This window comes from Monodelphis domestica, chromosome 4 (genome assembly GCF_027887165.1).
Source record: "Monodelphis domestica isolate mMonDom1 chromosome 4, mMonDom1.pri, whole genome shotgun sequence".
NCBI lineage: Eukaryota > Metazoa > Chordata > Mammalia > Didelphimorphia > Didelphidae > Monodelphis > Monodelphis domestica.
The window spans coordinates 352,725,892-352,751,979 of NC_077230.1; the positions used below are offsets into that span (position 1 = coordinate 352,725,892).

General features: G+C 36.2%; 2 protein-coding genes across 2 annotated transcripts; both read left to right on the top strand.

Moving 5' to 3' along the window:
* The first annotated feature begins 202 nt into the window (after nt 1-202).
* LOC100020762 (olfactory receptor 52P1-like) lies at nt 203-1,141 on the top strand. Its single transcript, XM_001373102.2, has one exon. The coding sequence runs from the start codon at nt 203-205 to the stop codon at nt 1,139-1,141; it is 939 nt and encodes a 312-aa protein (XP_001373139.2).
* A 20,740-nt stretch (nt 1,142-21,881) lies between these two features.
* On the top strand, nt 21,882-23,530 carry LOC100020786 (olfactory receptor 52E4-like). Its single transcript, XM_001373118.3, has one exon. The coding sequence runs from the start codon at nt 22,015-22,017 to the stop codon at nt 22,957-22,959; it is 945 nt and encodes a 314-aa protein (XP_001373155.2). The 5' UTR covers nt 21,882-22,014; the 3' UTR covers nt 22,960-23,530.
* Nucleotides 23,531-26,088: the final 2,558 nt, after the last annotated feature.

The following is a 26,088-nucleotide window of genomic DNA, read 5'->3' on the forward strand; positions in this document are numbered from 1 at the left end:
AGTAAAAAAAAAAAAGCAAATAACAGACGGAAGGCTTAACAAAAGCAAATATTTGTTTTTTGGTACTTCTCTGGCCATAATTTGATCTTTATTCTCTTATCTCTATATTGTTTTTTTTTTTTCAGGGTCTGGTTGCAATGATCTTTCTAAAACATTTCAGCCTTTGGAATTCCAGTAAGTGGTGGTCTCACATGACAGCACGATGTCTCCCACAAATGTTTCACATTTCTCTGCATTCTACCTGGTGGGCATCCCAGGCCTAGAGTATTTACACACCTGGATTGGGATTCCCTTCTGCTCCCTCTATGTGGTGGCTGTGGTGGGGAATGTGACAATTGTATCTGTGGTGCGGGCAGAGAGAAGCCTACATGAGCCCATGTTCTTATTCTTGTGTATGCTTTCTGTTACTGACCTGGTCCTCTCCACCTCCACTCTGCCCCGAATGCTCTGTCTCTTCTGGCTTGGATCCCATCAAATTGCCTTTGATGCCTGTCTAACTCAGATGTTCTTTATCCATAGCTTCACAGCCATGGAATCTGGATTCTTCTTGGCCATGGCTTTTGACCGTTATGTGGCCATTTGTGAGCCATTGCGCCATGCAACCATTCTTACCAATTCCCGAATAGCTAAGATTGGTGGGGCTGTGGTTCTTCGGGGTATGGCCTTCTTCTCTCCACATCCTATCTTACTCAAGCAATTGCCCTACTGTAGATCTCACAGGATTGCCCATACTTACTGTGAGTTCATGGCGGTGGTGAAATTGGCATGTGTAGACACAGGTTCTACAAAGCGCTATAGTTTAAGTGTAGCCTCTGTAATTGGCTCCTGTGATGGCTTCTTCATTGCTATCTCCTATGTCTTGATCCTCCGTGCCGTCTTTCGCCTTCCATCCCGTGAGGCTAGCCTTAAGGCCTTGGGCACATGTGGCTCCCATGTCTGTGTGATTCTTGTCTTTTATTCTACAGCTGTCTTCACATTTCTAACTCACCGTTTTGGCCATAATGTACCACCTCAGGTTCACATTTTCATTGCCAACATGTACTTGTTGGTTCCTCCCTTTCTCAACCCCATTGTATATGGTGTCAGAACCAAGAAGATCAGAGATTATGTTCTTGGGGCATTGAGGGTCAAGGTTATTTGATTGTGAAAGAGGTAATAGGAGGAGCTAAGACTTAGAGTTTAGACAAGGACAAAACAATCTTCACTCATATACACATGGTTATACATGATTTTTTGTCCTGTGATATCTACCAGATTATATTAAGGATAGTAAAGGAATCAACTACCTACATTTTAACAAGTTTCATACCATTTCTTAAGGAATCTTATAACAATATTTCTAATAAAAATAAAAAAAAACCCTTTTCCTGATCTTCTATTTATAGATAAACTCCTCTCACTTTACTATCCATTCTAGGGAATGGCTTATGTGAAGAGAAAAGCATAAAAGATACTATAAAGTCAATGGTCCTAGATAATCCTCTTTAGAAAAATAAGTTTATGGATAACCCTTGAAGGACTATGAAGAAGATATATTTTGTGTCTTTAATTCTGGCTATTAAAAGATGATAAGAAGTAATGGGGTCCCTTCCCTTTTGAATGCCCAAAAAATTATGTGCCAACACAGACAATTAAAAGTAGACATATAGGCTTGAGTGGTAAATTGAGAAAGAATACATTAAGAGAAGTAATCAATCAAGAATCTATTGATTGAAATAGTACTTGCTTTCAAGGAGCTTACATCCCTTCAGAGGAAACAACTATAGTGTATATGTATGTATATGTAACACATTTATATGTAAAAACATTGTATGTATATATATATAGTTATGTATAAATAAATATGTGTGCAACCATATAAGTACATTATTTTTAAAAAATGCAAGGCACATTGTAAAGGGAAAACAGTAGTAGTTAGCGTATCTCCATTTTTTATGTAATGGTTTACTTTGGTTATGTAAAGTTATAATTTTGTACCCCAGCACTCCATTTCTCAGAATCCCACTTTCTTCCTCACTTTATGTCCTTAATTTTGGAGATTAAGTTTCTGTAATCCCACCCTCGCTCTCTTCTCCTGCTAACGCGGTCAGGAAAACTTCTCTTCACTCAAGCTTTTTATTTCCTTTACTTCAAGTGATTTAATAAATCTTATAAAATATAATACTTGGAGTTATTGTATATTAATTTTAATCTTACAGTTAAAAAAGAAATACAATCAGGAAAGACTATATAGAAAGCAATCTCATTGAATTATTGATACAAAATTGTTTTTAAAATTCTCACAATGTGACGAGTAATGTAAGCAGAAAATAATTCACTTTTATCTTAGTAGATATGCAACAATTGTTTAAAAATAGTAAAACAATTAGAATAACTAAAATAGAAATATCAATTTTTATGAAAAACATGGTTATTTCAATAAATGCTATGTAAGTAATTGAAAAAATATAAGATTTCATTAAAAGATTAAAATATATAAACATGGAAGAAACTCTAAAAGGATTTTTAAAAATCTAAAATCAAGAGAAAAGCTTTCAAATAAAGACATTAACCCTGTATGAACAAAACAATAAAGTTGGTATCTTTTCTACATTTTGTTTGATATAATTGCAGAAATGTTAGTAATGATAAAATAATAAAACTCATAACATCAGCAAAAAAGTAGATTAAAATATTCTTATTGAAAATTGACATAATGATTTTCCTACAGAACATGACAAATGACAAAGAAGTCATTTGGCATAATTACTTAAATAATATATCAGAAGAAAAATTATTTCCGAAGTCCCATAATTTCTATAGAGCATTAATCCCAAACAATGAAAATACTATAATTAGAGAAATTAATTTAAAATTATTAAAAATACACAAAATAGGGGCAGCTGTGTGGCTCAGTGGATTGAGAGTCAAGCCTAGAGACAGAAGGTTCTAAGTTCAAATCTGGCCTCAGCCACTTCCTAGCTGTGTGACCCTGGGCAAGTCACTTGACCTCCATTGCCTAGCCCTTACCACTCTTCTGGTTCCAAGACAGAATGTAAGGGTTTAAAAATACACAAAATATCTGGGTGATGACCTATTGAGATATGCAAAAAGATTTACATGAAGAAAAATAAAGAATAATCTTTAAAGAACTAGAAAGAATCATTAGGAAGAAATATATTGCTCAGTATTAGACTATGACATTAAAATGAAAATGATGATACTATATAAATTAATTTTCAGATCTAATGCTAATGCAAGCTAATTAACCAAGTGATTTCATTTATGAGTTAACTAATTTGGAAGAACCACACATCTAAAATATCAAAGACCATAAGAAAAAGTAGGTATAGGGCACATAGTATTAGCAGATTTTAATTTATACTACATAAAAGTAGTAAAAAAAATTACTTGAAACTAATTACCTCTGCCCAATGATTGAAAAGTTGAATAAGTCATTAGAATAATCATAATAACCAGATTTTAAAGAAATAGTTCACCATTAGGTAAATTGAATAAACTATTCTTTAGAAAGATTTTACTTTTTTGTAGTATTGACTCTTGTAAACTTGGAAAAAGTTTGATAGAAATGAAAATTAGACCAAAACCATATACCATGTAATACGTTAACTTTAAGAAGTATGAATATCAGGGGGCTGAGCCAAGATGGTGGAAAAAAGCAGAGAAGCTCAGAGTCACCAAGAGAATCCTCTCCAACCAATATTAAAACAATGCCAAAAAACAAATAAAAGAGAGAAAAGAACCTATAAGGAGACAGAAAAAGAAACAAGAGACAAGAAAAGAAAAATCCAAAAGATAGGAAGAGAACATTTGTGGCACATGAGTGAGAGGGAAGCAGAGTCAACAGGAGACTTTAGCAAGGAGTCAAGAGCAAGCCAAGAGCGAGCCACACAGCCCCACACTACATCTGTTGTTCCAGGTTAGGAACCTAAGCCCAAGCCAACATCCAGATGCTAAGACATTGCCTGGGTAAACAGATGCCTAATAAATCAACACCCCTTGAAATTCTAAACCTGTGGGGAAGTCTAGAATCCCATCCTATGGGATTTTAAAGTGGGCTGATCTGCATGAACCCAGAGAGAAGCCAAGAGTCCCAGTCTAGGCTTGTGGTGAGAATATAGATACCACTTTGTGGTGTTTGGTGGCCTGGAAGTGGGTCTGGATCTTTTTGCAGAGGGCTCAGGGTGGAGCTCTGGGACAGGACAATGAACTGTGTGTCATATTAGACCAAGTATTCAGTGAGACAAAAAAAAAAGAAAGAAATTGCATCTAAGCCTGAGGCTAGAATTTGAGCAGTTCCTGAATGGACCAACCTCAGAGTAAAAAAAAAAAAAAAACTTATGTCCAAGCCTGATACAAGTCTTTAAGTTATCACCATCTTAAAGGTTAATTGAATCATCAATGAGAGGTGGCTTTTAGAGGTCTCAATCCTCAGGCCATCATACCATATTAGAAGAAGGTACTGTAACCTCCCAGAAAACAGAGCCTACCTATAAAAAGGTTGGAAAAATGAGCAAACAACAACAAAAAAGCACCTAACTCTAAAGTATTTTATGGAGACAAAAATCAAGGTATAGACACAGAAGGGGACAGATTGGATGCAGATACTGGAAGAGCTCAAAAAAATTAAATACACTAATTAAGAGAGGGAGAGGGAAAATGGAGAAGAGAAATGAAAGTAATGCAAAAAGAAATGAAAAAAGTAGAAACAAAAATGACAGAGGAAAACTGGGCCTTAAAATTAGAATTGAGCAACTAGAAACTAATGATTACATGCGAAATCAAGAAACAATAAAACAAAATCAAAAGAAGAAAAAAAAACAGAAGAAAACATGAAATATCTTATTAAAAAATAACTGACCTAAATAATAGATCCAGAAGAGACAATTTAAGAATTATTGGACTACCTGAAAGCCATGATCAAAAAAAAAAATCTTGGATATCATAATACAAGAAATTGTCAAATAAAACTGCCCAGATATCCTCAAACAAGAAAGTAAAATTGAAATAGAAAGAATTCACTGATCACCTTCAGAAAGAAATCCTCAAATGACGACTTCCAGAAATATAATGACTTAATTTAAGAGCCATCAAGCCAAGGAGAAAATACTGCAAATGACCAGAAACAAACAATTCAGATACCATGGAGGTACAATCAGGATCATACAGGAACTAGAAGAAGGCGTGGAATATGATATTCAGAAAGGAGAAAAATCTAGGCTTACAACCCAGAGTCACCTATCACACAAAACAGTCTATTATTTCAGGGGGAAAATGGACATTTAACAAGATTGTAGATTTCCATGCATTCCTGAAGAATAAGCCAGACCTAAACTCTAATTTTGAAGTCCAAATACGAAGACTCAAGAGAAGCCTAAAAAGGTAAATAAGAAAGAGAAAATTTAAAGGTTAGGGGAAAATGTTTGTATTTTTACATGGAAAGAGGATATTTGTAATTCTTAATAGTAGAGAAGATAGAAGGAATATACTTACAAAAAGGATGGGAAAGGAAGCTGATTTTGAGTATATAATGTATATGATGATGTTTGATGATATGATGTGTATGTATATATGATGATATGAAATTATATGTAATGGGTGAAAAAAGATGATTACACTTAGAGATGGTGGGGAAAAAAAGGCAGAAGAAATCCAGTGCTTTGCTGATACGAAAAACTACAAACAATTTTTCAGTGCCCTCAAGACTGTCTATGGGCCATTAAAACCCACCACCATTCCCTGGCTATCCTCTGAAGGTGACACTCTCATAAAAGATAAAAAAGGCATCAGCAACAGGTGGAAAGAACACTTCAGTCAGGTTCTCAACCGACCCTTTTCAGTCGACCAAAGCACACTTGACCAGATCCCCCAAAACCACACCATTGAACAACTTGACATCCCTCCTTCAATAGAGGAAGTCCAAAAAGCCATTAAACAAATGAGTGCAGGCAAGGCACCAGGTAAAGACGGGATCCCAACCAAGGTGTACAAGACCTTAAATGGAAAGGCGCTCCAGGCATTCCACATAGTGCTGACCAGCATATGGGAAGAGGAAGACATGCCCCCAGAACTCAGAGATGCCTCCATTGTAGCCCTGTACAAGAACAAAGGCACACGAGCAGCCTGTGACAACTACAGAGGCATCTCACTACTCTCCACTGCTGGAAAGATCCTTGCCCGTGTTATACTCAACAGACTCCTGTCATCTGTTTCAGAGCAGAACCTGCCTGAATCACAATGTGGCTTCAGACCATATCGTAGCACCATCGATGAGGCAAAAGCAGGAAAAATGCCTTGAGCAGAATCTGAGTCTTTACATTGTCTTCATAGATCTGACAAAGGTGTTCGATACAGTTAACAGGGATGCATTGTGGGTGATCCTTTGCAAGCTCGGTTGCCCAGCAAAATTCGTCAAACTGATCCAGCTCTTTCATGTCGACATGGCAGGGGAAGTCCTATCTGGTGGAGAGACTTCTAATCGCTTCAACATCTCCAATGGCATGAAACAAGGCTGTGTCCTTGCTCCGGTACTATTCAACCTATTTTTCAACCAAGTATTACAGCATGCTGTGATGGATCTAGACCTGGGCGTCTACATCAAATACCGACTGAATGGTTCACTATTCGACCTTCGCTACCTTACTGCAAAAACAAAGACAACAGAGAGACTCATCCTGGAAGCTCTCTTCGCAGATGACTGTGCTCTCATGGCCCACCAAGATTTCATCTTCAAACCATTGTGGACAGGTTCTTTACAGCAACAAAACGGTTTGGCCTGACTATCAGCCTCAGCAAAACAAAGGTGCTGTTCCAACCTGCACCAGGGAGGCCAACTAACCAGCCATGCATTACAGTCGATGGCACTCAGCTTTCTAATGTCAACACTTTCAAGTACCTGGGCAGCACCATCGCCAACAACAGGTCCCTAGCCCATGAGATCAATGCCAGGATCCAAAAGGCCAGCCAGGCACTCGGGCGGCTGCGCTGCAAAGTTCTCCAACAAAGCGGTGTAAGCACTGTGACAAAGGTCGAAGTGTATAACACAGTGGTCCTCAGCTCGCTCCTTTACGGTTGCGAGACATGGACACTGTACCGGAAGCACATGAAACAGCTGGAGCAATTCCACCAACACTCTTTCCGGTCAATCATGAGGATCCAATGGCAGAACTGAATCATCAACCAGGAAGTCCTTGACAGAGCCAACTCCACCAGCATTGAAGTAATGGTCCTCAAAACCCAGCTACAATGGTCTGGACATGTCATCCGCATGGACCCACAGCGAATACCAAGACAGGTATTCTATGGTGAATTGTTAGCTGGACTCTGGAAACAAGTCTGACCAAAGAAAAGATTCAAGAGATCAGCTAAAGTCAAACTTGAAGTGGGCAGGCATTACACCAAAGCAACTAGAACTTACTGCCTCTATCAGAAGCAGCTGGCGAACCCACATTAACCATGCCGCCACCACCTTTGAAGATGAACGACGTCAATGTCTTGCTGCTGTGCGTAATTGCTGACACCAGGCCACAACTGAACCTCCTGTAACAATTGGAGTCCCATGCCCCATGTGCCACAAACTCTGCACCTCAGTCTTTGGACTCCAAAGCCACATGAGGGTACATCAATAGATGATAATGCACAAAGACAATTGTCATTCTCGGTCACTGAGAGACTACCAGTAACTAACACTTAGAGAAAAGGGAAGGGTGAGATAAAATAGGCAAATTATAAAACATAAAGAGATGTGAAAAATCATTATGGAGAGGGAAGGATTAGCTTGGTGACAGAGCTTAAACTTTATTCTCATCATAAGTGGTTCAGAAAGGCAAAAACAAATATACTTAGTGAAGTATAGAATTCTATCTTACCCTACGGAGAAGTAGAAGAATAAGACAAAGGAAGGGGGAGGTGTTTGGAGGGAGGGTGTGAAGATGGGATTAACTCTCCCTTTGGCTACATTCATTTATTTTATTTGTTAATTTAATTTTATTGATTAATTAAGAAAAATTTTCCATGGTTCAATGATTAATGTTATTCTCCTCCCCTCCTTCCACCCCCTTCCATAGCCAAGATGTAATCCCTTGCATACTTTTAAATTTAATCAACAAACATGAATTACTTATCCCTAAAGTAGGGGAAGTCCACAAACTACTTACTAAAGGGATTTGCAACTCCAGTAGCAACTGACTGCACCCTGGGCAGTCCTAAGTAAATTTAAAGACTACAATTGGTCCCCTAAAGTGGAGGAAGGAACAAGAAGTGACAGAAAGAAATGACCAAAACTTCCTGTTACAAGGTCTTCTAGCTCTTTCAAAGCTCTGGAGGATGGTGGAGGACCTTCTTCAGTATGGACCTGGGACTCTACCATTTGGTAAAATTGCTCTTGGATTTTCTCCTTTCGATTACAACATGGGTGAGTGAAAAGCTGACTCCTTTCCTGGCATCTGGAGAGATTGGTTTCTGGAGGAGGCCATGTGCTTATTCACCACAGGGTCCTCCAGCTAAATGGTCCTTCAGATGAGGGTCCTCCAGTAGAGGGCTAATTAGACCTGCCTGAGTTGAGTCAGGCACCAAAAAGAATTGAGAATATTCAAAATTTAAGTGTTCCTACTACTAAGAAACAGTTGAGAGCAATTTTGGGAGCAACAGGGTTGTGCAGACAATGGATTCCTTGCTATGTGGAAATTACTAAACCCCTTATAGCATTAACAAAGGATTCAGTTCCGGAACCCCTCAAATTAGAGGCTGAACACTTGTCAACTCTATCAGATCTAAAAAAGGCTATCATGTCTGCCCCTGCTCTGGGCATCCCAGATTACAACAAGCCATTTACTTTTTATGTGCATGAGCAAAGAGGAGTAGCTTCTGGCTTATTAACTCAGACTTTGGGACCTTCTCAGGGCCCAATTGCTTATTATTCTGCTCAACTGGACCCAGTAGCAGCAGGAGCACCACCACATCTTAGAGGAGTAATTGCTACAGTCTTACTTGTGACAAAAACTGTTGATATAGTATTGGGATGCCCATTAACAATTATGTTCCCACATGAAGTAGAAGCATTGTTGATAAAACATAGAACACAGGCTTTCTCAGATCAGAGAATTACAAGATATGAAATAACATTGTTAAATAGTGAAAACATTACTTTGAAACGCTGTACTACTCTTAACCCTGCCACCTTACTTCCAGATTTACCAACTTCAGGAGAACCATTACACAATTGTGAAACATTAGTGTCCATGGCAGAAAAGCCTCGAGATAATCTCTTGGACACTCCCTTAGACAATGCAGATCTGATCTTATTTACCGATGGTGCCTCTTTTATGAGGGATGGCATACGTTACACTGGAGCTGCTGTAGTCTCAGAATTTGCCACTGAGTGGTCAGCTTCACTACCTTCTAACATTAGTGCTCAAGAAGCAGAACTCATAGCTCTGAAGCACGCTTGTATAATTGGCAAGGATAAAAAGGCAACAATTTATATGGATTCTCAATATGCTTTTGTCATTTGTCATTCAGTCGGAATGTTATGGATCCAAAGAGGATTTTTAACCTCAGCTGGAAAATCTATAGCTAATGCAGAAATTATTAATGAAGTTCTTTCTGCTCTACAGGTTCCTGAAGCCCTAGCTGTAGTTCATTGTTCTGCCCATACAGGTGGCACTGACCCTGTCTCTAGAGGAAATGATCGAGCAGATGCTGCTGCAAAGCTAGCAGCCATAGAAGGACCTAAATTAATTTTAACATTAACAACCACTAATGATTTAAATCTACCACTTTCCTATAATGAAAAGGAAGTGGAAAAATGGAAACAAAAATTCAAAGCAAAACAGATTAATGGAGTATGGGTGTCATCTGAAGGAAAACCCCTGCTCCCTAGAAATTTCTATAACCAAATTTGCCAATCTATTCATAAAAATGGTCATTTTGGCACCCGGGGCATTGTGGACTCTGTGAAGAGAGTATGGATAGCCCCTGGTATAACTACTATAGCCTCTAAAGTATGTTCAGCCTGCTCTACCTGCCAGGCATATAACCAACATGCATTTTGTGGAAAAGCCTTTGGTGGACATCCTCTGGCTTACACAACTTTTGAACATCTACAGATAAATTTCATAGCAATGCCAAAGGCTGGACATTATAAATTTTGTCTAGTAATAGTAGATCAACTAATCAGATGGCCGGAAGTATTTCCTGTGACCTGAGCCACAGCAGATTTTGTTGCAAAGATACTTTTAAAGGAAATTATTCCTTGCTTTGGACTACCAGCATGTATTGATTCAGATAGAGGAAGTCATTTTACTGATTCTGTCTAAAACCAGATATATTCTTGCTTGGGAATAACTCTCAAATTTCATGTTCCATATCATCCCCAGAGCTCAGGCCAAGTGGAAAGGATGAACAAAGAACTTAAAACTATGATTGGAAAATTATGCACTGAGACACATTTAAAATGGCCTGAAATCCTACCTCTGGCCCTATTTTATCTTAGAAGCAGGCCTAGAGGAGATCTACACATCTCACCATTTGAGATGCTATTTGGACATCCGCCTATACAGGCTAAACCTTTTCCGCCTGTATATACCTCACTATTAGGGGGAGATACTACTATTGCTTCCTATATACAGGAATTACAGCACAAACTACGTGAGAACTTCATGAATCCAGAGCTGCAGTACAAGCCAGACCACTAGACTTTTCTCTGCATGACCTGAACCCAGGAGATAAAGTTTATATTAAGAATTTCAAGCGTACTGGAGCAACTCAAACTTTGTGGGAAGGACCATTCCAAATATTGTTAACTACTCCAACATCTATAAAGATTGGAGAAAAGGACTCTTGGATTCATTGCTCACATGTGAAGAAAGCATCTTCTGTTGAGACTGATTGACTGTATCCTATCATATGAATTGGAGATAATAATCCATTCACAAATGGATACTTTTTTTTTCCAAAGACACATTGAATTACTGATTTTTTCCTAATTTTTATAATTTATTTTCTTTATTTTGATTAGAATATTTGATTTTTCTCATTTCTTGTAAAAAAGGTAAATATTATTAATATTTTTTTTCTTTTCTGCAGTAATATAAGTTAATATATATGTATATTCTTGCTATAATACCAATATATACCTAAAAGCTTTAAACTATGGGAACCTACCATTAATTGATAAAATATTATAGGACTGTGATTAATGTTTGTATCTGATTCCAGAAAAAGGGATAAAAAACAAGGAGCACAAACTTAACCTGAAGAGTGCCAAAAAGAGCACACGTGAAATACTAATGTGAGACTCAAGGTTGCGACGCTTGACATATGTTAAGTCGTAGGACTTCCTTGTATCTACACTCTTTGCAAAGTACTCATATGTAAGACTCTATGGCTTACAAGACTCATCCACAGGGTCGGCCAGTCCTGTGACATCCTGTTTGGGGTAACGAAAAATGAAGAGTAACAAAAGAAGAGGTGGACACTATATGAAAAGAGAGAAATAGTGCCAATTTTATTTGCTTCACACAGAACTTTTATAGGCAAAGACTACTTAGACAAAAAACCTACAGGAATGTACAACTCTACATTCCAGAAACCCTAATCTTGATCAAGGGATAGGCAGGTGTTCAAAGGTTAGCCTACATTCTTCCTTTAATGCAAATACAAACAAAGGGGAAGGGGACAGACGAGGGGATAGGCGCCCACCTAATCGCAATTAGCCCTTCATAAATTTTATCCCGCAGCCTTCTTGTTTACTGTTTCATCCTTGGTCCCAAGATGGGCGAAGGTCAATCCTTATCTTTGTCTGAAGCAAAGATAAGTAAGTCCACAACTTTATCTTAGGCAAATACAAATAAAGAAAAGAGGAGGTATTCCTCGACTACACTCATACAAGTACAAAATTTGACTATCATGATGGCTCCCTATATCCCTGAGAATGACAAAAAAAGTCAGACGAGGGAATGACGCTTCCCTATCAAAATAGAATTCTAATTCTTTTCCTTCTTATATTATGGCAAATTCCTGTAGTCTTGGCTACAAATGGCTAAGTGAAATATTACTGCATTCTGTCCTATTGACTTTTGCAATAGAAATTACTTTAAATTGGACCTATAAAAGAACCTATTTTGAATTTTTTTTCTTATGGTTTTTGGTTATTTTTCTCTTCTTCTGATAACTGACTCATATACCCCCGTAACTCAAGATTGCATCCTGAGCTGAACTGGATATTTTTTAACACCTACTTCAGGGGGGATTGTATTTTAATTTAAAATCTAAGAATTTTGATTTTTTGTTTGAGATTGTATTTTTACATAAAATCCAAGACTTTGATTTTGTTCGAGAAAAGATCTTCAAGGAAGAAGCTTGTTAACTCCTAAATCCAGAGAATGAAGTGTTGCAGAAAGATGTTGAAGCAATCTACTCTTCATCAAGAAGATCAAGAATGAACTTTGGATATGGTTGATTGAACTGAACTTTGATTGAACATTTATTGTAAATGTACACATTTATGCCAAAAGGGACTGCTCCTAATTTTGCTTTCTGTCAGTGCGCCCAGCAAAACATTGGTTTTGCTTTTTTTCTTTTCTATTTCCTCCCTCACTATTCTAATTTCTCTTAGAAAATTGAATATTGTGTATATCTATAGTTAGAAGTGCATTTAGAACTACAAAATGATTATGTTAAATGATCAGTGGGAAGACTAGTCTCCCAATGATCATCCGGGGTGATTGTGAATCTTGAAATTTCTCGGACTTGTGAATGTTAAAAGCTTCTCAGACTCTACCTTAGAAAATTTGGTTAAGGCCATTCCCCATTTTAAACAATGAAGCTACTTAGATCTAAAATGTGAGAACTCTACTTAGATCAGAAATGGGAAGACCTCTACTCCACCCGTACTTAAGACTGCTTTAGGGAAGAAAACTCCTTGCAGAACAATGAAAAGTACTTAAACCCATACTTAAGCCATGCCTATTTTTAGAATTATTACAAAGGGGTGCTAAGTACCTATAAAGGTTAGGCAACTTGTGAACTTAAAAGGAGCAAAGAGGAAAAAACTTACACAGAGATTCTAACCTACTCAGGTGTGGATTACTAAAAGGATTAATCTACTCAGGTGTGAATTCAGAATGGGCTGTCCTTTGGACAACATCTACTGTGATTGATAGATGGAAGAACTTAGGGGAGGTAACATAGGAGAAAACCCAGTATATAAGAAAAAGGATAGACTGTTGAAAAGGTCTTGAGATATACAGGCTCTTGAGATACAATCTCTAAGGAGGTCTTTCAAGGGAGGCTAACTCTGGCTGGAACTCCCTCTGGGGAGACTCTGTCCCCCTGAATCCTCCCTTGAACAAATCTTATGGTGAGTGATTAGGACTGACTGATCTTTTCTTTTAGGGCTTAGGCCTGGGTTGGCCAGGGCTGCCTGGGCGGGCCTATTCTTTTCTCATTTATTTCCTTTCTCTCTCTCTCTCTCTCTCTCTCTCTCTCTCTCTCTCTCTCTCTCTCTCTCTCTCTCTCTCTCTCTCTCTCTCTCTCTCTTTCTTTTATTCTTCATTGTATTATTAATTAAAAATCTCTATAAAACCCAGTTGACTTGGGTATATTCATAATTGGGAATATTTCCCTGGCGACCACCTTAAATATTTGATTTAAAACAAGACACTGTGGTGAAAACATATTTCCTGCGGTCACAATTTACTCACCCACTCTTATATCTATCACAATTTATATCTTCCACTATTTTTAATCACTACAGTTTACGACCCTCAACTATTTTAACTCTTACAGTTTATGGTATCTACTCTTTTAAATGCCACAACACATAAAATAAATATTTATTTAATTAAACTGAATAATATTCATGAGATGAAATATCATGTCACAGAAGGAGAGAAGAAAAGACAGAAAATTCTGAGCTCAAGGCCTGTTTCTGAAGCATATTGGCTGTGTTGTACTGGGCAAGCCATTTAACTTCTTCCTTTCCAAGGCAATTCATGAAGGACTATAAACTGCGGAGAATATAATCTTACATTAGAGAGAGTTAGCTCATCTAGAATTCTTAATATATTAATGAAAACAATCTCTAAGCTCTATCTTCAGTCATATGATGATACAATTTTTAAAAATTTCTGATATAAACCCTCCTCTATTTTTTCTATAGTCTTAATACCTTTTAAAGAGGAATGAAACCACTACGACATATTAAGAGTTTTTATTTAAACCCTTCCCTTCTGTCTTATAATCAGTACTAAGTACCAGTTTCACAGAAGAAGAGTGGTAACGGGCAGGCAATTAGGGTTAAGTGATTTGCCCAGGGTCACTCAGCTAAGAACTATATGAGACCACATTTGAATCCCAGGCCTCCCATCTCTAGATTTGGCTTTCCATCTGATAAGCTACTACACTAATAGTAAGATTTTGAAGTAAAGAGGCTACTTGGGCAATAGGACAAGAAAGAAAAGAACATTATTTTCCTTTCATTTATCTCAGAGACCCTCCTCAGAAATTCCCAGATAGGACCACAGTGTAATACCATATCACTCATTTTATTAAGTTTAAGATACTGGAACATTAACTTAGAAAGATATGGATCTGTGTTTTAATTTTTATCAAAAGAAAAAGGAGGAATCTTAATGCACTTAGCCATGAGATCTTAACCAAAACAGAATAGAGAGAAGATGAAGACTTCTGTTAATAAACCATGGAAAGACACAAAAAGATGTAGAAAAAAAAGTTATGAAAGCCCATGATAGCCAAAATTCAGATGGGAGAACCCAGATACAGAATGGTCAACAAAATGAATATATGGAAAATTGACTATTTCTGTTGGTTTTTAACTGTGAGTAAGGGACAATCAGCATGAAGGATATTAGAAAACCAAGGATTTCCAAGATTGCAGGACAAAGGGAAGTGTCCCATGATGTAGAGAGAAGTTGCATAATTTCTGTGGTTTAGATTTGGCTAGGGTCAAGTAACAGTTCCATGTGTATACAAAGTCATTCTTAAGAAGAAATAAAATAATTTTTAGAGGACTAGATAGTTGCTACAGAGAAAATCTGAGATATGGAATGTCTTTATCAATCAAGCAACCAAGATTTATTAAGAATTCATGGGTGAGTTAAACAATATCTCAGTCCAATCCATAGAAAATACCCATTCATTTTACTCATAATATCACTTTCAAGTTCAAGTTCTCATTAACCTCTTGCATGGAATATGACATTGCTCATAATTTGGTCTTTTTCACTTAAGTCTCTGTTCTATGCATTATCCACACATATGCCAAAATTATTTTCAGAATGTACATGGCTGGGACATCTAGATAGCTCATTAGATACAGAACCCGTAGGTCCCAAGTTTAAATCTGACCTCAGACATCGACTAACTTGGTGATCCCAGGCAAGTCACTTACTCCCAGTTGCCTAATGTCTCCTGCAACTTCTGTCTTCATTCTGATACTTAGTATTGCTTCTTTTCCCCCTGAGTATTGATTCTAACACAGATGGAAAGTATTTTTACTAAGTAAATGGCTGACTATCACCTCTAGTACATACTCAAAAAATGTACTGATTAGATTTATGCTCAAAAGTGTTTGGAAACTGCTTCAATAGATTTCATTCATTAGGTTTAAATGTGCCCCCATCCCCTGCTACATTTACCTAAATCAATCAGTTAGTCAATCAATGGGTATCTAATAAATGCTTACTATGTGCCAGGCACCTTGTTAAGTACTAGGCATACAAAAAGATTAAAAAAATAAAGTCTCTGCTCTTGCAGAGTTTGGTGTAATGAGAGAAACTCTTTTTTTTTTTTAATTTTCAGTAAACTTCACAAATAGTGTTTCCTTCTCTGGAAAAATCAAGTCTTCCCATTTCTTCTTCCTCTAATTCTCCACTGACATATATCTGCTTTCTTCATCCAGTCCTAGATTAGATCTCTGATCCATGAAGTGGCCCAGCTGAGGAAGACACTGTTTAATGGGAGTTCCCTTGGGAGAAAAAGAAAAAAAAGAATCAGTATGATAAATACTCTTCCACAGATTATTCTGGCAAAGGATCCTCCAAGCTTCTGCATAGATCATCTGCTCCTCTTCTCTTACATTTCAGATAAGTGATCCTATACTGGGCTATGGCTCCAGTGTGACTGAACTCTTCCTCCATCATCCTTATACACTCAGGTAATGAAACATTCTCTTATCCTTCAGTCAGGTTACAGGTCTTAGGAAAGAGCAGAATGAAGGAAGAGAAGAAGTAATAGGCTAGGATAAAAAGGGATGAATTAAGAGTCACAAGTTCTCAAAACTTTTCTTTCCCTATATATATTGAAATCTTGTTCTTTGATCTTCAGTGATCAATGACTACCCACAAAACTCCCCCACTTGCCCCTCCACAAAAAAAATAATCTTAGCAATTGATATTTATATATGCATATATATAAATTTATGTATGAAAGTATGTATATATGCATGTATAGATATGTATATGTGCTTATGCCTAAAACTCATAGTGAATTGCTTTCCATTATATTTATATATATATATATATATATAGATATATATGTGTGTGTGTGTGTGTGTATCTCTATCTTTGACCTTTTTACTTTTATTTTGGTACCTGTTTATTTCTTTCCTTTCTCTTTGGTGAAATTTCTTAGAAAAAAAAAAGAATACCTATATCAGATGATGATTATGTTTCTATCTACTTTTTCTTACTATTGCTTTCAAGTCCTAGTTATTCCACTTATTTCCTGTGCAACCCTCAGCAATCATTTAATCTGGTTGAGCTCAGGTTCTTCACCTAAAAATATGAGAAGTTTGGATTCAGTGACCTTGAAAGAACCTTCCAGTTCAAAATATTTTTATTAGTATATTTTTCAGTAGTGTCCAACTTTTCATGACCCCATGGACAATTCTATCTATGGGAATTTCTTGGCAAAGATACTGGAATAATTTGATATTTCCTTCTCCATTGGATTAACATGAATAGAGGTTGAGTCCCTTGCCCAGGTTCACAGAGCTAGTAAAAGTGTGAGGGTGGATTTAAACTCAAGTCCTCCTATCTCCAGACCTAGCACTCTATCCACTGAGAAATCTAGCTACTTCTGTTCCAAATATGACACTATGAAATTTACAATCTGGGTTCAGCAACAACATAGGGACCTATCAGAAATGGGAATGATGTGGACAGCTGGATGACTCAGTGGATTGAGAGTCAGACCTAGAGACAAGAGATCCTAGGTTGAAATCTGGTCTCAGACACTTCTTAGCTGTGTGACCCTGGGCAAGTCCCTTAAGTCCCATTGCCTAGATTTTACCACTCTCCTGCCTTGGAGCCAATTCATAGTATTGACTCCAAGATGGAAGGTAAGGGTTTAAAAAATAATTTAAAAAAAGAAATGGGAATGATGGCAAATATAAAGACACCTAAGAAATTGTTGATGTATTCAATTTAGGTCATTTGATTATGTTCAATTCATTCCATACTTTTAAAGATTTTACAACAAAAATAAATATAAATAACTACTAATTATAGGAAAATGAGATAAATATAAAAGATATAGTCCTGGAAAAATGCTACCTATCATGACCTAAAAAATCTATCTTTAGACTGTAAATATTGTGAAGCAATTTATCTCACTTTTGAGTAGCTCGTAATTATTGGAGTATTTTTCCTATTGTGAAAATAAATGTGAATTTCTACAATTTCTATATATGATCCTGCTTCTGCTCTCTAGAGTCAAGTTTGACATAAAAATTCTCTAAATCAAAGCTTCTCTACCTGGGATCCGTGAAATATTTTTTTTTCCTTTTGGTTCCTACTTTGAGAATTGTTTTTCATTATAATAATTTCCTTTGTAAATATATGAATTTTATTTCTTATAATTAAAATGTTATTATAAGAAATGACTCATAGGAGTCACTCTGCTGCAAAAATATTCCATGACCACAAAAGTTTGTGAATTTTACTTTAAATACTTGAAAGCAGTTAATATCATTATTTCCTTTACAATTCTATGTACTGTCAGTCATACATTTAAAAAGATTATTTTGAAAAAGGATTCATAAGCTTCCTCTGATTCCAGAAGGGATCCTGTCACAAAAAGTTGAATACCTTCTTTAAATACTTGAAGGCAGCTACAAGTATTATTTTCCCTAAGTTAAACATATCCAATTCATTTAAATGATTTTTATAGCACGTGGATACAAGATTTTTCTCTACCCAGGTTACTCTCTGTTATACCTTCTCTAGTTTATCAATATCCTCCCTAAATTATTGTGGCCAGAATATCAAAATCGTCTAGCTAGGGCCCAGTAATGTCTTATTGTTTTGTTATTGAACCCATATATATTCCATATATGTATATGTATATGTATATATATATATATATATATATATATATATATATATATATATATATATATATACCCTTTTCATGTTAGCAAGAAGTACTTGATGCAACTCTCCTACAGTATTAGTAGACTACCCCATATCAGTCCCCTGATCAGTAACTGTCAAAAAGACAATTAATTTAGTCTGTTATGACCTATTTGCAGAAGCCCTGCTATTTCTTTGTTGTCACTGTTTCTTCTCTGACATGTTCACTCACTCTTTCTTGAATAAACAATTCTCACATTTTGTTAGGAAACAACAAATCAAGCTCATTGGCCTATAATTTTCAAATGTCCTCTTCATTTTTTGAAAGGCAGAGAAAATGTTTTCCTTCAGTCCTATGGTCCATCCACCATATTTGTACCTTTGGTGCAAGGACTTGGTGAGCCCTTTTCAAGACTGTTTATCTACCTTTGGTGTCCACCTGGCACTCAACTCTCAGATGTCTGTGCAAAAAACTGTACTGGGCTCAGTGACCACAACTTACTAATCCATCTCAGCATAACCAATAGGCCACACACATCTTGGTGAGTTAGAGAAGTTTATCATCCAAAGAGGTGAAGTCTCCTTTGTAGAATACGTGATTGAGAACAAATTAGTTCCAATGGCCATGAAAGATGGCTGAAGAACATGCTTTGGAGCACCTAGAGCTTGGCCAGATGTCTAAGATGCTAAGGTTTCATCTACCACATCCCAGGACATCACCAATTGTCCCAAATTTTGTCTTGCTATTTGACTTTGATGACTCTGGAAGAGAGACTGAGATTAATGACTTTGTACAACTCTGTCTCAATTAAATCCATATCATGCTGAAGTCAAGACGTAATCACTTTATATGCTTTGTCAAACTCTTTGAAAATGTAGGACAAACACCACTGCCTTTCTCATACTCATGCTTTTTTAGATAGCATTGATAATGTTTCAGCAATCACTTGCACTAGGTCTTACAGTGTTCATATTTCTAGTTAATTTGGGCTACATGATTTGAATTCATCCAGGCCAGCTAGGTGATCTTTTATTATTCCTTTATTCATCTCAATGTTTAGCAAGTCCTATTGACCATCTTCCTTTTCAAAAGTCATTTTCTTTGGCAGAGGAAACTGAAGCAAAAATAAGGATTAAGATACTTTACCTTTCCTCTGTTTTCCTTTATCATTGGCCTGCATATCATCCCTTTCCCATACCAAATAGATTTCAAAGCATAGTAGTAACTTTAAATTCTTTGGGGACTTGAATTTAATAGCTCCTAACTCTTTTTCTCACTAAATAACTTCCCTGTGATGTCAGTGTTACCTCTAGAGGGTACACAGAGCTTTCGGTTAAACTTTTTTTTTTATGAGAAAGTTTGTAACAGAGATTCACAGATCCTCTTGAAAGGTTTGCCAGATTGGGGAAGAATATATATATATATATATATATATATATTTGTCTCTCTATAGAGAGAGACAAAGAGATAGATATGAACATAGATATAGATATGGATGTAAATCTAAATATATATTTTTCATTAGTAATTATTTATTTCCTTCACTTTACCAGACTGCCAAGGGGCTCCAAAGAACCAAAACATGCTGTGTGCCCTGCTCTTTCAGTAACTGCAGCATCACCCAGTGTTCTTTAGGAATAATCTATATAAGGTCTTCTATAGTTACTCTATGGAAAAAATAATTTGTGATTTTCCAGGATTACCACTGACTCTCTCCAGGTGAATTTTTGTGCATCATTTTTCTAAACACATTCCATATTTCCCCTTCTTCCTCCAACCTCCAGAAGGATCCTGGTAGGGGAATGCAGTACAAAGAAGTACTTTGTAAAATTAGAAATATTTCACGTAAGTATGTTAAACTCAAAACCAAATGGGTGCTATCAGACTGTACAGAGATCCTTGCAAACTATGTATTGTCTAAGGAAATCATGTATTAATGTTGTCTGTGTTTTATTGTAATATTTATCTGATTAATTTTTAGATTTAAATTAGATTTAAAACGTGGTTCTGGCCATTCAAAGTGTTACAGTGGCTTTTATTTTGTACCTCTATTTTATATTGTCCCCTAAAGCAGTATGTTCTCTTATTGGATGATTGATTGTTTTGGGTATTTAAAGGACAGAACTACAGTTCCAATGCATTTTTTTAGTATAATGTGATAAAGTGCCTATTGTCATCAGAGAAACTGGGCTCAAATTCTGTCTCTGACACTTACTGGACCATAACCAAAACATTTAATCTCTCCCTGTCTGAATCTCCTCATCTTTAAAATGAATTTTTTTTAGTTCAGATAGACATTGAGGTTTACACTGACAATTCTATGACCCATCCTCTCACTCACAATAATGATTTTCCTTCCTCTATTGGATAATATTAATCCTTTTCCGATAGCCCAAACAAAATGATTATACAGTCTCCTAGTTTGAAAAAACAGTAGACCAAACTTTTTGAGAAATTTCCTTAGGAGGAAATTGTGATGAGAACTTAGAATGATTTGGCAGCTAGAAGAGGATAGAGGTTTGTTTAGCTGAAACTCAGAGTCAACTATCTGCCTAGCCCTAAACATGGTCAGGAAAAAACAAGCAAACCTGCAGAAGCCAGAACTTGATAGGAGATGAAGAAGGGATCATTCACTTAATGGCAGGGACAAAATGAGGAATACTGGCATAAAAATCAAGAGATTCAGAGGTAAGTACTAGATTCTTTGCACTCCTAGTTGTGTGACCTTGAAATCATTTCACCATTTTGAATGTTTCCTCACCTTCAAAATGAGGGAACTGGAATGTAGAACAGAAAATATTTCAAAAGGAAAGTCTAGGGATTAATTAGGGCATGACTTGTAAAATAATAGATTGAGATCTGAAAGGGATCTTAGTGATCATTTATTTCAACCACCTCATTTTACAGTTGGGGAAAATGAAGACTGGGAACATTAAATTACTTCTCTAATGTTTCATAGATGATAAATAGAAGAAATGAAATTTGAACCCCAAACCTTGAATTTCAAATTCAACACAATTTCCTGTATACTAGTTGTCTTTCCCATGTGTAGTTGGGACTTTAATGTGAGGAACAGAAATTGGACATATGATTCACAAGAGAAAGGACTTATGATCTAAAAAACTTTTGGATAAAGAAGTCTATACTAACTAATACAATTCAGCATCTTCACTCTACATTATAGTGTTAATAGAGAGTCACCTAGCACACTGATACATTAAACAACTTACTCAACTTGTCCAGGGTCTCATAGTTAATTTGTGTCAAGGATCAGGGCTCAAACCGAGATTTTCCAAATTCTGAGTCAAGTTCTCTACAAAATGAGATAAAATAGCTGATTTCCCAAAGAAAATATACACAATTAACTCTAATCAGGACCTAAATATACAGGCAAGGAAACAACATATAAGATGATCTCCCTATGTACATGTAGAAGGTGAATCAACCCTGAATTATTTTTCTTTGAATCAAGTTTTCTTTTCTTTTTTTTTTCCCAGACGTTTCTAGCCAGATGAACAAGAGAAGAATCTTCTTATATCATTAAACCCATGTGCTTCCTGTTTCATGATCTATTTATTTCCAATTTCTCTCTGACTTCTATCCAGTGAATTGACCACCCTCCACCAGGAACCAACAGCAATGTCCTCTTGTAACAACTCTATTCCCCAGCCAGAGGTATTTTTATTGGCTGGGATTCCAGGACTTGAGTCATATCATAGCTGGTTCTCCTTGCCCTTCTTCTTAGTCTTCATCATTGCTTTTATTGGCAATATCACCATCATATTCATCATCCACACAGAGAAGAGTCTCCATGAGCCCATGTTTCTCCTGCTGGCTATGTTGTCAGTTGTTGACTTGTCCTTAGTTAGTGCAACCGTGCCCCGCATGTTAGGCATCTTCTGGCTAGATGCAAAAGAGATCAGAATTGATGGATGTCTTACCCAGATGTTTTTCATCCCATCTTTCTATGTCATGGAATCTGGTATTCTTTTGGCTATGGCTTTTGATCGCTTTATAGCCATTTGCAATCCACTGAGATACACCACAATCCTAGCCAACAATTCACTGGTAAAAATGGGACTGGCAGTAATAGCAAGGACTATAGTTGTGCTTACTCCAGCCCCTATCTTAGCCAAAAGGTTGACCAGCTTCCAAACCAACATTATTCCCTACTCCTATTGTGCTTACATGGCTATGGTACAGATTGCTTGTGGGGACATCTCTAATTACATTGTCTATGGTCTCATGGTTATTGTGACTTCTATTGGTGTTGACTTACTCTTTATTAGCCTCTCTTATGGGATGATTCTTCGAGCTGTTTTCCGGATCCCTTCCTGGGAGGCACGGCATAAGGCCCTGAGTACATGTGGTTCCCATCTCTGTGTAATTGCCCTCTTTTATTCTCCTGTTGTCTTTTCTTTTTTGGCTCAAACATTTGGATACCAAATGCCCCCACACTTCCAGATTATTGTAGACAATCTCTACTTCCTGGTACCTCCCATGATTAATCCTTTGATTTATGGGGCCAGAACCAAGCAGATTAGGGAACGTGTTCTCCAAGTACTGGGTTGCCACCCAAAATAAATTCTAAGCCAGTGCTGATCAAATTTCTAAGCGATGATTGTGAATATATAAAGTTTGTAAGAATGGTTAGTGGAGGTAATTCCAGTCATAGGAAAACCATTTTCAGAATGAGAGAGGAAACCTTTTCATAAATATTCTTATTTTTTAAAAAAAATTTCTATGTCAGGGGTATGGGTGGCTCAGTAGATTGAGAGCTAGGCCTAACAATGGGAGGTCCTGGGTTCAAATCTGTCCTCGGACACTTACTAGCTGTGTGTCCTTGGGCAAGTCACTTAAACTCTATTGTCTAGCCCTTACTGCACTTCTGCCTTAGAACCCATACAGAGTATTGATTCTAAGACAGAAGGTAAGGATTTAATTTTTTTTTCCATGTCACACTATTGATTGATTTTGAGATGAAAATCCATTAAGAATTATCAGGTTTATTAAAAAATAACTTTCTAGGGCATGGACAATTAGAAAATTAATTAATTTATTGTTTCATACATTGGGATCTCATTCTCCTTAGAGCATGTATGCTCTTGGAACTCTATTATATTTTATGTCATAGGGAATTAATCTAAATGCAATGTAGCTGACAATAATTACATGACCCCTTGATTTGTCCTCTCTCTGATATTCTAGACATTTTTCCCTAAAAAATGTTTAGAAATTATTACATATCCAGATAAAATTATATATATACATATATATATTATATTCTGGAGCTCCCCTTTAAACACATACCATTCATTAATTCATTTTAATTGTATAATTTTATTACAAAATCATATAACAAAAGGGGGAAATGATCATTAAGAAGACACTGTTTCCAGTAGTTAGTTGCAATAAATTGAGTCCAGGGATAAATTTTCTTTCTTCTATATGTTCTCTCTCAAATAGTATTAGGCAAGAGGATGGAGTTTGATTGAGGTTTAAAACCCAGGCAGGAACTTTCCCAGAACTATGTTTGTGGGAGAAATATGCTATGAGCAGGACTCTGTCAGCTAACAGGATTCACCAATTGCTACTGTTAGCTCGACTTCATCATGAATTGGATGAGTTCCTGGGTTCATTCACTCTCTGCTTTCCCCCCCTATTATTTAGCCAACTCACTCACTGTGTAATCAGCCCTCATGCCCTTACTTGATATTATTGCCCCAATCTATATCTTACTCCATGGCAAAGAAAGTATGCAAACAACGTTACTGTTTCATCCATATACTCAGGCATTCAAGAGCACTCCTGAGTTTTAAACAGAATCGAAGGCCAAAGGATTCAGAAACCCCATCACTCTCAATACTGTTGCCAGCATAAATTCCAGATAGATGTCCCTATACCCTTTAGTAATTTAAAGTTTCTAATACCTTGTATAGGGGTAAAGAGGAGCAGAGTGATATAGGTAGATACATGGTAATTCTAGCAGAGAGAAAGGACTAACAACTAGGAAAATTAGGAAAAGTTCCTGGTACAAAGTAACAAATGAGCTGAACCTTAAAAAAAGAAAGGGATTGTAAGAGACATAAAAGAGAAAACAGACGGCCTTCTCTGACAGGCTGTTGTGATATGGAGGTAGTGTAGAAGTTTCAAACATTTATCAGAATGCACTTCTATCTTTTGAGCACTCCATGCAATGAATCATCAATAAAATATTCAAAATAAATATACATAAGTTCAGAAATATGTTTAGAAGTAGACATAAACAAAACAAGATGAGGTTACTGTGATAATAAATGTAAGATATGTTTAAAAATAGACTATGTGACAGAGGTTTGTAGATTCACATGTAATCCTTTTCTTATTGTTCTTTGTATATTGAAATATTTGTTGATTAATAAGTTTAGAATAAAATATTATTTAGTATTTCATGAAAGTGCTGCACAATAATGAGAACAATAGATGTATGATTAAAAGAATTGAGTTTAAGCCCTCTCTATTACTTACTTGTAAAACACTAAATCCCTGTGATCTAAACTTTCATATTTGTAAAAGAAGGAACTTGAAGAGTAATATACAAGATCATTGCCTTTTCTAATCTATGATTCAAATGGTTCTGATATAATTTAATTCAAATCAACAAAGATTTAAGTACTTAGCTAAGAGTGAGAAGGTGGATTTTCTATATAAAGTTTACTTCGAGTGTTTTTTTAGTCGTAGAAACTTAGAAATAATGTCTGCTAAGGAATAATGCACTTAAATATTTCTATTTAAGAAGTATCTACATGAATTAAATATAGAATTATCCAATTATTTTAATATAAGCTCCACTAACAATATTATGAGGATAGCCATTATTTTTTTCTCTTCAGAGAGGATAGAGATGAGAACAGATAATGAACTGATATTAAGGTTGAACAGTTAGTAAAAATGTCAGAAACAAAAAGAGAAATCAAGTTTTCTATTTCCCACTTGGCCAATTTTTCAATCACACTCTGCTTGACCCAATTATAATAATTCACTAACAATATGGCATATCTGATTAAATGACAAAGACATTTCATTGTGCTTATTTGTGTTCAGCTATTAGAGTTCTAGTCTGTTCTGAGTTGAATGACTTCATGAGGAAATGAAAAGAGTAATATAGTCCAGAGAAGTAACTTAAGATAGTGAAGAGGGAAGTAATAACATTTAAAATGGGATACCCAAGAATCTGAATCTGTCTAGATAATGACCTCAAATGTATAGCAGGCTTTTTATTAGAAAAAAACTTAATTTTCCCTTATTTCTACTGAGATTTTCACTAGAAAAAGAGGGGAGGAGCAGATACTTGGTAGGTTAAAAAAATAGTTTTAAGGAAGTTGAGTTGTGAAACAGGACTAGGATAAGGGATCATTTCCACCTGAGAGAACTTAGAATAAGAACAAAATGAAAAGACTCTTCTGAGAACTGTTAAGGTGCTAAAGAGAGATGAGATGGTATAAAAATTGTTTACTCTTGGTGTGCTTGTTCTTGTTTTTCCACATGCATATATATGTATATATTTACATACATAATATATGCAGTGATAAATACATTTGTGGTAACTCACTACCCCTTTTCACATTTTTTAAAAAGTAAATGTATTATTTACTTCTTACATTTCTTTTTTAGATTTTGTGTTCTAAATTTTCTCTCCCTTCCTCCTAAATGTCCCTGACCTAATGGGAAGGC

What these genes read in the sequence shown, in the direction of transcription:
- LOC100020762 (XM_001373102.2), top strand. Translation starts at nt 203, where the DNA reads ATGTCTCCCACAAATGTTTCACATTTCTCTGCATTCTACCTGGTGGGC.
- LOC100020786 (XM_001373118.3), top strand. Translation starts at nt 22,015, where the DNA reads ATGTCCTCTTGTAACAACTCTATTCCCCAGCCAGAGGTATTTTTATTG.